General features: G+C 38.7%; 1 protein-coding gene across 1 annotated transcript; it reads right to left on the reverse strand.

Moving 5' to 3' along the window:
• Positions 1–207: 207 nt before the first annotated feature.
• LOC113138095 (potassium voltage-gated channel subfamily G member 4-like) lies at positions 208–4,577 on the reverse strand. Its single transcript, XM_026320242.1, has 2 exons — positions 3,819–4,577; positions 208–1,050 (listed from the first exon to the last, which is right to left on the reverse strand). The coding sequence occupies exons 1-2, from the start codon at positions 4,575–4,577 to the stop codon at positions 208–210; spliced, it is 1,602 nt and encodes a 533-aa protein (XP_026176027.1).
• Positions 4,578–12,104: the final 7,527 nt, after the last annotated feature.

Raw genomic sequence — 12,104 nt, forward strand, 5'->3', positions numbered from 1 at the left:
CAGAATGGAATAAGAATTTAACATAAGCTGATATAGACCAGAGCTTGTTAACGGCTAATGTATTAACGTATGAATCCTGAATAGACAAAACTGTAAAGAGTACTGATGTAACAGTCCTTTGCAGTGTAAATGTACTTATATAGGATGGAGTCAAGTGTTATCATGTTTTACAATTCTTGAATCAACATGGCTGTCTCCTCTGGGCCATCAGAAAGCTGTAGATGGAAGTGTGCACTGATGATGCTGACTGGATGTCAGTCTGTCATTATTCTCCTTGGACACAGGCATTAGCTCATCTGGTGACAAATCGACCTTGGACCAACTTTTCTCTGACTCAGCAGCAATTTCTTCACTTCTCTCCTCCTTCCACAGCTGTTCATACTCCTGTTTAAGCTCCTGATAGGAGCGGGAGAACGTGTGGAAGATGGAGGTGGCAGGAAATGCCATAATGAGGATGCCACTAAGGATGCTGGTCAGTGCCACTATCTGTCCAGGGATGCTGCGTGGCACCATGTCACCATAGCCCACTGTGGTCATGGAGATAATGGCCCACCAGTAAGAGGCCGGGATGCTGCTGAAGCTGTGATGCGGATGCGTGGCGGCAAACGGTGCAAGTTCGCTCTCCGCTAGATGGACCAGAGGTGAGAAGAGGGTCACAGCCACGCAGACGAACAGCAGCAGCAGGCCGAACTCCCTGATGCTACGCTGCATAGTCAGTCCTAAAGTCTGCAGCCCCAGAGAGTGGCGAGCCAGCCTCATCACATACAGGATCCGAAGGGCCCGCAGCAGACGCAGGATCAGACTCAGTTTGTCCAGATAGCCTCTACCGGTACCCATTATGACTTCATCCTGTGACTCATCTCTGACATCGACTACCAGGGACACGTAGTAAGGCAGGATGGCGATGGCATCGATGATGTTGAGGGGCCCACGAACAAAGGCTAGTTTACTCTGAGCATTGAAGAATCGCAGCGCAAACTCCAAGGTAAACCAAGCCACACAGATGGACTCCACCACAAACATGCTGTGACACTTCTGGGAGCACTCGCCCTGCAGACACAGACACACAAAGGTGAACTCAGGTAAACTATGAGCAATTAACAACTGTTGAGTTGCCTGGTTTTGGAAAATCCTCTTCCACCACTTTTGTCTGTTTGGATCTTAAATTCAATGGAGGGACCTCTCCAAGCCACCAAAGCCTACAGTTAACATGGGGTAACTAGTTTCTCTCTTTCTAATAAGTCATCTTGGAGGACAGGTACTATAATCAAAAAACCATTTATAATAGGAATTCATCTGTAAATGTTAGTCATCTATAAATGTAATTGTAATAAAAGGTGCTACAACAGTTCACGGTTACTACGTGCTGTATAAATGCATTTTGGTCCAGATGTCCTCTTTTTCACAAGGTAAGTGCACTGGACTGGTCTCCCTAAATGAATTAAAATCTCCTGCATTATAAAGCTGGAAACATGGTGTCTGATGTGGGCACTTTATTTATTTGACCTTTATTTATAGAGTTGCTTGTATGAGCGTACACACTCTTTTGTGGTAATACCCTGTTAAAAGGTTTGTAGAATAATATAAACTGAAAAACAAGAACAGAGTCAAGTAAATTCAAAAACTGGCATCCAAAAACACAGTAGAGGTGCTAAACTGCAATCATAGGCAGGGCAAGAACAATTAATGAGAATGGGTTTTAAAGTTAAAGAGGGGCAGCGGAGTATTGATTTTTAGGTGATTTTTACCAGAATGGGGTGTCTAATAAAACACGTTATTGAGTTGCATTATGGGAATTGCAGGACTGAGTATTTTGGGATCATGACCCATAGAAAGATTTAAAAGTCAGAATATCTCCACCATTGCTGCATTTTGTAAAAAAAAATTGCAGTAAGTACTAAATGGGATTAAATCAGGATGAGTTATAGGGTTGAGTCTTCGTAGCACATCTATTGTCTTAGTACAAAGTTAAAATGGCAATGTTAAATTTAAGCAACAAGATACTTTTGATGTATCAGTTTTAACAATTCTTGTAAAATCTGCAAGTCCATCTTTATTTTAGTACAGTACTAAAGCACTGGATTACAGATTTAAGAAGTACTTCTCTTTTGTGGTTTTTCCTTTAATGCATCATGTCCTATAACCTGCTTATGATAATAACATAATTTGGTTTTATTAAACTCAGTACAGCCAACATTTCATATAACTGGAAATGCATTAATATAAAAGGAAATGCATTACATAGTGTTGTTGCCAATGATGCTGCACCATAGAAATAACTTTGGTTTGGTCTCTATAAACAAGCCATTTACTCCCAACATTACATTGTGTTTACTGTCACACCTTCCCAGGTTTTCATTTCATCATTTTACTGGGACATGAAAAAAGTATATTTTTAGTAAAACTGCCCACCATTTAAATTGATTTTGGTTTAAATGCACAAGATAATACAACATCTCTTTAGAGCTGCAAATTGAGAATGTGTTTGTTCGAATATGGAGAATCAGTCATAATGTAGAAAAAAAAATCAATTTCCATTTCAGTCTGACTTTGAAAGCTGAGTGACTGATGAAAAAGAAAGACCTTCAACTGAGAATGATTGTCACCAACACTAGAGTGGAAAAAACTTGTATAACATTGGTTTTTGACTGCACATGGGCTTTTTTATGTTTCCTGACAAGAAAGCACTGAAAGGCAGGTTTTATAAAGTGTGAAAGTCAATACTTTTAATCTAGAAGCCTGCACACTGAGGAAATGCAAGTCTGGAAAATAAGTGGAATATTTGTGATAGAAATCATATTTAGGAGATGAAAGAGACTTAAACTGAACTTGTCTTCATGTTGATAGTTTAATACATAGAGTTAATCACTTTACTTTTCCCTCTGAGATTCAGATTGTTCAGTCCTCTTGTTTTCGATTGCTTGTACATAAAATATAAAATATATTTTTGTGCTTCTGAGCTGAACACAGTTGGATTTTCTCTTGATTAGTCCGACTGAATGTGCAAACAGCATGTGGAGGGAGGAATCGATCCGTCTCTGGCTTACGAACATAACCAGATCAGTCCAGTATACTCTTCACCCTGACAATTAGTTATATAACCAGTTCCACAGCCTGTCAACATGTGTGAGCTGAGACTGGAGTACCAGCACAAATTTATTATTTAACTGTCACGTTGGTAAAGCAATTGCAGCTACTCACGCCATTCTACAAATAAGCCTTTAACTTGATTTAACATTTGTATATAGTTTTTTATTGTGATAATGGTTTCACATCAGTTTAATTATTTTGATTACATCATATTTGAATGCTCTTTTCTTATCTGAGATTGTGACTTTTCCATTAATGCATGTTTAAATGTGCATTGATGATTATTGCTTATTTATTTATTTTCCATTTACACTCTGTAAATACAACATTGTCATATTACTGCCTTTCAAAGTTGATAGAGTGAAAACGTTATGAAGTTGCATTTTTACACATCCAGCCAACACAGAACTTTCATTCCTCATAGATCTGTCTTTTTTTTACTGTTGCACCATATGTACGCTGCCTTTTTATGTCTTTTTATTGTATGTATTATACATTTTATGTTTAAAAGTTCCTAGCCTGTTAAATATGTTTTAGACCACCAATGATTAGTGAATTGGTTGTAAAGCATTTTGTGACCTGCTTTTAAAAGCTGCTATACAGGTAAAGTTATTGTTGTTATTATGTAAACTCTGGAACACATTACGAAAAGGGTGCAAATATGAATTTTCCTTGCACCTCTAACCAGGACAGTGTGGGTGTCAGAGTTTCCTAGGCTTCACACTCACCTTGGTCTCTTCTTTTCTGAGTTCTGGCATGGTACTGATGCACAGGCTGACAACAGTCACCAGCACCATGATGACAGAGAGACAAGCAAACATTTTCCCAGCCAACCCTGAATGAGGGTTTTCAACCACTTCCCGCAGCATCCCGATCAGTCTGCGGTAACCCTTTTCAGCATCTGTGCTGCTTTTCTTCAGCAACACCCTCTTCTGCCTCCACTCCTCCTCCTTACGCTCTTTCTCAGCCACCTCTTCCACACGGGTGATCATGCGCCGTCGGCAACAGCGCTCCATGTGACCTGGGTCCACACCCCAGTAATCGAGCTCGTCATGTAGCGACACGGCACACAGTTCTCGAAGCAGACGTAGTTTTCCTGCAGCCAAAAAATTTAGGATGACTCTGAAGGCTGTTGGGTTTCGATCAAAGAAGTACTCCTGGCAGGTTTCATCATAGTCGTCGCATAGTCGTGCGATTTCCTCAGGAGTTGTGCAGAAGCGAAGCCGTCCCAGTCGACTCTGAGGAAACTGCTCCAAGGTGCTCCAGGGGAAGGTATAACGGTTACCCCCAACGTTGATGAGAACCTGCAGGGCGTGATCGACCACATACGAGGCCTTTGGGTCACGAAGCAGCTGGGCGCGCTGAAAGTACACGCCCTTGATAGTCTCAGTCTCCGGGATCTCAGTGAAGAAGCGGTCAAGGCTGCTGTCGTCACTACTGATGGAGTAGGTGCTAAAGTCGTGGTTGGCTTGGCTAATGATGGGCATTCTGGCTGCAGAATATTTGATGGTATTGATGGAAAAGGTATTCAAGAATCCAGTTAAAGAATCCACAGAGAAGTCAAAGAACTACAATGACAAAACAAAAGCAGTGTTTCAATATCAAATCCTTGTGACTTTTTTATTGTCTGGGAAGTACAATTAAGAGACAGTCTATGAAACCATGTTTCCTGAGGAGTGCCACAAGGCTCTGTCCTGGACCCACTACTAAACAGTTTGTATAATTAATAGTTCATTTCATTTCATTTAAAACCTGTAACAAAATCATTTCAAATTTCCTAAAAAATGTAATTGGGCTTATGTTTCAACATTTGTAAGCATTGAAGGCTAAAATAAGCACACCTCAGTCTAATCACAGTTAAAAATGAGGTGAACAGCATAATATGTAAAATCTCCATTAATATATGGGACTTATTTCCAGATGTTGCCGATTGTACTTGGGAGATTCTTAAATTGATATTGGATGAAATCTCTAGAAAAGAATTATCATGTTGGCCTTTGTTGAAATACAAACAATACAAATACAATACAAATATCTATACCAGCCAATTCCTGTTTTAGGGTCACAGAGATCTGCTAGAGCCTAAACAGTTTTATATCTATTTATTATAATAGAGGTTTTGAGAAAATGGGCAGAGGATTGTTGCAGTCCTGTGTTTGACCAGTGGATCAACTCTGCAACAAGACAACTGATACATACAGTAACACTTGATTATATCTGCTCTGTCCCTCTGTTTAATGAGTTGACTGCTTTATGTGTGAATTTATGTTGTGTATCAATAAAAAAGAAAGTACACAAGGAAAAATTGTGTGCTCCAGTTTTAGACCTGGTACTCCTGACTCCTCACACCAAATCATGCTTTGACTCATGTGATTCTGGTGAAACTGTGGGAGCTCAAAAACGCTCACTGGCTCTAATGAAACATTATGGTGTGAATGACCCGGAGAGGTTAAAATGTCTGGGACCCAGCAGGCAGCAGAACCTACAAAACTGTTTCAACTCTCCATTATACCCACAAGATGCTTATTTCTGAGTTTAGTGATACAACCTTTTAATCTGATCTGCAACAAATTTGATTTTAGCACATGTTCCGGCCCTCTATCGCACTGCTTGTATGTTATTTTTAATTTTTCCTGAAAGAACCCATTGGAATGAAATAGTTGGCAAGCACCATCGTGCACAGTCAGGCCATAGCATTGTAACTTTAATTATAATTTCTGCAGAAAATGATGAAAGTCGTGTTTTATTTCACTGCAAAGCCATGTTTTGTTTACCAACCCTTCCTAATGTGTAACTAACTACACTGAATGATTTGCTCACCGATGAGCACACATTCCTGTAATTCAAATGTAAAATTATGTCACTTTGAAAATGATGAATAAATATTTTTTTTAATTTCTCCAACAGGGTCCATCTGTGAAAGCTTCCTGGAGCAATGCTGGCTGTCCCATGGTGGGAAAGAACCAGTCAAACCTCACCTGCTTAGGTAAGCTGTGTATAAAGTATAAATTTCAGGTAGGCCAACCTTAATTGGTTATTTTTATTTCATGCTACTTCATACAGCAATTACATTTCAGAGGCTAATAGTGTACATTTATGTGATGGCTGTTATATCAGGTTAAGATGTTATAAAACACAACATCTACAAAGGTGCTATTTAAGAACTACACTGTACAAAGCACTTTTACTTTATTAATGCATCAGTTATTATACTGCAATAAATACTTAATTTTTATAAATTCAGGTTTTGTCCCTAAGATTCAGAAAGTATTAAAAGCAGACTTAGCACTTAATTGACTAATCATTGCTGTTTTAATAAGTAATATAAAATTAATAATATAATATTTTGATATGGGTCTTCATACTGTATAAGTGCTTTTATTTTGGGCATTTTAAATACATTTTTCCTTTTGAAGACAAGTACAATTATAAATTCAGGATTTCTGATTTTTTATACAGTGTGGTGTTGTTACTTAAGATCTCAGTTTTCCCTCCACCACTAATTAGAAATAAGCATCTATAACATTGTAAATGATCTAGTTGTTCCATTAGAGACTAATTATGTTTACAAATGTAGAGACTTGCCATATGTTTCACATGTAGCGTAGTTTATTTTGGGCTTAACTTTGATAACCTTATCTCTCCTGAAACCAGCTGCTTATAAACAATATTATTATTGATATATTATCTTAACATATATCTGAATTTAGCCTGTGCACCATTGCATATACATTTTCCAGTACGTGTGCTCTACCTTTGCTGCTCAGGAGTGAAGGTGCACTTCAGATGAAGCACTCATTAAATCACCAAACTGACCAGCGCATTTGAAGTGTGTGGTAATATGAAACACGAAGCTAATTGTGTTATGCTTGTTTAGATTCTGCTGTGTTTTATTTTCATAATCACTTTAGCCAAGATCTGTGCATCAATATAAATCAAGTTAAGCCTATATTATTTGTCAGGATGGGAGCCAAAGACTATCAGCAATGGGCAATAAAAAGAAAGTCTTTATTGCAAAAGCCTATTGGAGACATAAATAGCAACATGCATTAATACACTGCATTTTTACTCTTTTATGGCAACTTAACTGACTACCATGTAGATTATACTGTTTTTTAGCTTGTGTCAATTGTCTTAGCCTATTTATTTAGCATATACTGTTTAGATTTAATCTTGGAACAATCTTGTTATGCAGCCCTTTCTCCAGAAAAGAAGTTTGTGCCATTTACCTGGTTAGGTAAAAATAAAAATTCAAATATGAAGTCAAAGTTGCTCTGTAGTTCAGTGTGTTCTTTACGTGGGCTAAGCCATTAGTAAATGTAGAGTAAATGTTCTACTCACCTTCTGAGGCGCAGGTGGGCTTTCACCTCCTAAAGATCTCTGTTGTTTCTCCTCTGCATTTTTCAGCTGTTGCTGTTTATTGCTTCTCACTAATTAAGACTCAAGCCAATTGCTCCAATTATTAATCTGGACACCAACCGGCAGAGACAGGCAGCAAAGTCTTATTGCAGTTTATAAATCCAGTCTGAAGTTTGCGGGGTCGCTGTGTCTGTGCAGCATCATCGGTCCGCAGCACGTCGCCTCTCGGCAGCTTTGGAGAGTTGGGGGGAATTAAATTAATAGCCTATGATTTCTTCGTCGCTCCGTTTCCATTGGTCCAGAGGAGGAAATAAATGCGGTTATCTAACGCCGGTGCGCTCCTGCTGTTGTATTTTCATCTGTGTTTGACAGCAAGACCGTCCTCCTCCTCCTCCACCTCCTCCTCCACCTCCTCCTCCCTCATCTTCTACACTGTAAAACACTGAGGCAGCTCCTCTCATAATAATCAGATTTACCTAAGTAAAGTGCTGTTGTGTAACAAGCGGTAAAAGTAAAGCGTTTTGTTACAGCTGAGCAGATACAGGCTTAAAAGCGGTTATGTCAGTTTGCTCCAGTAAAGACTTGAAGCCTTAAATTGAATTTAGTCTTAAATATATTTTCTGACCTGAAAATAACATTATTTAAATTCCCAGACCTCTGCCCTAAACAAAATTCATGTGCAGGCCTGAAATTAGTTAATATTCTAAACTGATTAACCTAATCACCAATTAATCCACTCATTTTCTGCTATTATCCAGGTCTGTATTGTGTTTAACCATTATAGTTAGGACTGCAGCTGCAGCACTGAAAGGATAAGGTCAATGATTTGATATACTTTTGTTATCATTCACAAATGCAACAGAGTGACTAAGAACAGCAATGAATTACATAAATTTCAGCCTGCTTCATTCATTTATCACTCCCAACAGATCAGAGATCACAGATGTGCACAGTTAACTGTTTCTCACCTCAGAGACTACAAGAAGTGATGGTCATTAGTCTTTGGAGACAAACCTAATTTCAGATGTTGACATGGAACAGGCATTAAATAGCATTTTCTGTGGTAATAAACATCTTTAATAGCACGTAACATTACCAAGCATGGTACAGGATAGGATACTATTAGGTTGTTTCTTTAATAAGACAGTATACAGTTGTCTTTAGCTAAACGCTAACATGTGCAGGCTTTTTAAATGGCTTTCTTCATACAGCCAATAATCCCTAATCCTTAAACCATGTGGCAAAAGACAAAGAACAGCTAAAGTCATCATCTGCATAAACTATTTAAAATTAAAAATATACATGAAAGCACATGTACAGCTTATTAATTAAAACGCTGCCCATGGAGTCTAGTGCCTGTGCAAATTATGATCAATGTCCTTGAGGAGCAACAGTAGAAGTGTGACATTGTTGGTGGTGGATGGCTGCGTGAGCAAAGCTTGTGAATTTCTCCTTTACTGATAGTTAACACTGGCTTCGTTTAATGTGATGATATGATCATCTTTCCTAAATCTATGTCTGTATCATTTGCATCAATTTATAAGGCAAAAAATGTTTAGTTGTGTTTGGAGAATTTGTAGCAAATTAATAAAAACTCTTAACATTTTGAGTTTTGCTAAGTTGTAATCATATATACACTAATGGGCTAATAACTATCAACTATATACTAAGTTAACAATCACTTTTTCATTGTAATAAAGATATTTTCAGGGACCAGGGTCAAAAATATTGAATGTGCAAAAAGGACCATACATAGCACTTTCCATCTGTAGTGTCTGGGCAGGTAGACACAAACAGTACATAATATTATGAATAAATGGATTAGTGAACGCATTTTTACAGTGTAGAGCTGCTGGTATGTACTTAATCATGACTTTTTTGTATAAACTGGACTCTACTGAAAAGCTTTTGTTTAAATGCAGCTAAAGCCTGATTGACAAAGTTTGTTCAGGCAGTTATCCAAACCCAGAGGGATTAATAAAAAGAGACAGAAGATAAACAACACACACACTCACACACGCACACTCACACTCACACACACACACACACACACACACACACACACACACACACACTGTTATGGTAATTATGTCATTCATGATTTGCATTGCTGCTTTACAAGAAACAGGTGGTTGTTTTGGCTCAGACCTAATAACCAGAGCATCAGCTGGTGTGAAAGTGACCTCCACACTGTAATGGTCTCACCTCTGTAAAATAAATGGTACAATTAATACCAGTACTTTGACTTTTTCAGGCCTGAATAAAGTTATTTAATCAAACTATTTGAGAGGATTAGAGGGAAAATTGTGAAATATGTGAGTATTTAAACACATTAAAAAATTATGCTGAAATATAATTTGCTATAATTATTTATTTATAGGCCAAATTTGCTTTCCATAAAGAATAATGCACAAATCCAGGACATTGCATTTGCTTCTCTGTTGATGCACATGTAGATGAAAAAATATTACCATAAAAATTACATTTTCACAGCCATTTTCAATACTAAGTAATGTCTGCAGACATTTCTTTAAGAGACTGGAAACCTTCATCGAAAAGATAAGGCAGCGTGTATGTAGCCTAAGAGACGAATCCCAGGGCAAAAACACAACACCTCACTGCTGCTGATTAAGCTCATTGCCCTGGGCAAACGGTAATAACTGTGGGTGATGTATGTGTCAACATTATTCTCAGGTCTTCCCTTATCAGCAGATGCAAAGTCAGAGAACAAGCCAGGGTAATTTTAACTCTGCAATGTAAAGATATTTTTGCAAAGATAAATTTCCCTCAACAAAATGCTCTATTTCATTTTAATTTTAGTGTTTGCCCAGGTCATTTCTCATGTATGTAAAATGCTTTAAAATAACACCATGAGATGAAAGCTGCATGCTGCAGACCTCAGAGTTTAGAAGAGGAAGATTATCTAGCTGTCATTCATATGTTGGAGTGTTTGTGCACCTCTCTTAAACACCACAAATCAGAACAATTCAGTCTATCTACACGGATATAAGATTGAGGAATTGTAAGAAGATAACCTTGACCTCCCTGGCTGATGAATATCAGGGATTACATGATAATCCTTGAGTAGCAGAGAGGCAAAAGGAAGGCAAACTAGAGCTCATGCTAGGACAGGACTAGGCTGCAGGAGCTTGCTGGGAATTTTACTGAAAAGAAACAGTCATGAGTGTAACCTTCCTCACGGCCGACTGGGACAGCATCGCGTACTCACAAACGGATAGAGGTTGGACAAATAAATGCTTCATGTCCAAGTCTGAAACCATAAACAGGGATTATCCAGAGTTTTTAAGGAGCACTGCATGTGTTTTACACACAAAGGCCAGTTTACTTCTCATGGTTATTACTATTCACCCAGTGTAAATATTTGTATAATTCCTTCTGTGACTGGAGGATTTTTGTTAAATTAAACAAAGTAGTCAAATACTACAGTCCTGAAATAAACCCTCCAACCCCATATTATGTTTAATGCTGATTTCATCTGTGTGTTTGAGAGAGGCCATGGGATGCTTCTGGGGCAAGAGGTGGAGCTGTTCATAAGCTTTCAGTATAAGATTGAACAAAAACTATGATGCTACTGTTGATGCCCACTCTAGACTGCCTGCCTTCCTGCCAGCAGCCTCCAGACAAACAGCAAAAGATAAGGATCCAAAGCCATCCAAGCTACATGTGCTGCATGACCTGCTGGTTCTGAAGAGTCTTCAGGGCAAGAAGAGAAAGATGAAATGTTCAAGCCTAAAGAAATGAAGTGACTTATGCTTTACAAACTCAGATGTATGCAGATTGGTTCAGACTGTTCTCTCCAAATCTCTTTCACACCATCGACTGGGTGGCATTTAGGGCGTAGAACTTACAAAGTCCTTTCTCTGGGCTGGGGTGCACTGGGGATAGGTGTAGGCAGGTACCAGGAGGGTGTCAACTACTGCTCCTGGAAAACACCCGGACAACACTTCAAATGACAGTAGCACCCTGAGTGTACCTTTGTATCTTTGAGGGTCGCTTCCTGAATCCTGAGACTGAAGTTAATATATTTTAGTTATTGGGGACAGGCCTTTCTAAGCGGACTGAAGTGTTAAAGCGAGAACAAGTGTTGCATGAATAAGGCTAAATGTCTCTGTTTACTCCACTCCCGTTTTTCCACTCCCTTGTTGATGAACTTTCAATGACAAACTACCTCCTGCTTCAAGCTGTATAATGTCTCCCCTGCCAATAATTGTCTTTCCCTCCATGTGAACAGAGCAGCTTATTTACATTTTTGAAATATTACTCTCTCTTTAAAGAATTTCCAAAGAGCATGCTGATGAAAACTACTGGCAACCTTTCATTTCATTTTGTATGGAAACCTTAACCTGCTTTTGCACCTTAATTTCCTGATGGTGCTGGGGGTTAACATGGTTCAGTGGAATCTCTCTGACAGAAGAAATTAAGCCAGACTCCTGGGGAATTGCTCTGCTCTCTCAATTTGTCCCAAATTGCCTGGGGACCCATGTAGCAGGGCAACTGATAACTCACCCTTGATTCAGCACAAACAGTCATCTCTAACACTCATTAATTAACTCCTGCCTCAAATCCCAGCCTTATCAGGTCTCCCAAAGTCTTCTGTCAAAGGCCTCCCTTGCTTTCAAATGCTATTGAACTGT

The sequence above is a fragment of the Mastacembelus armatus genome, chromosome 3, assembly GCF_900324485.2.
Source record: "Mastacembelus armatus chromosome 3, fMasArm1.2, whole genome shotgun sequence".
In the NCBI taxonomy this organism is placed as follows: domain Eukaryota; kingdom Metazoa; phylum Chordata; class Actinopteri; order Synbranchiformes; family Mastacembelidae; genus Mastacembelus; species Mastacembelus armatus.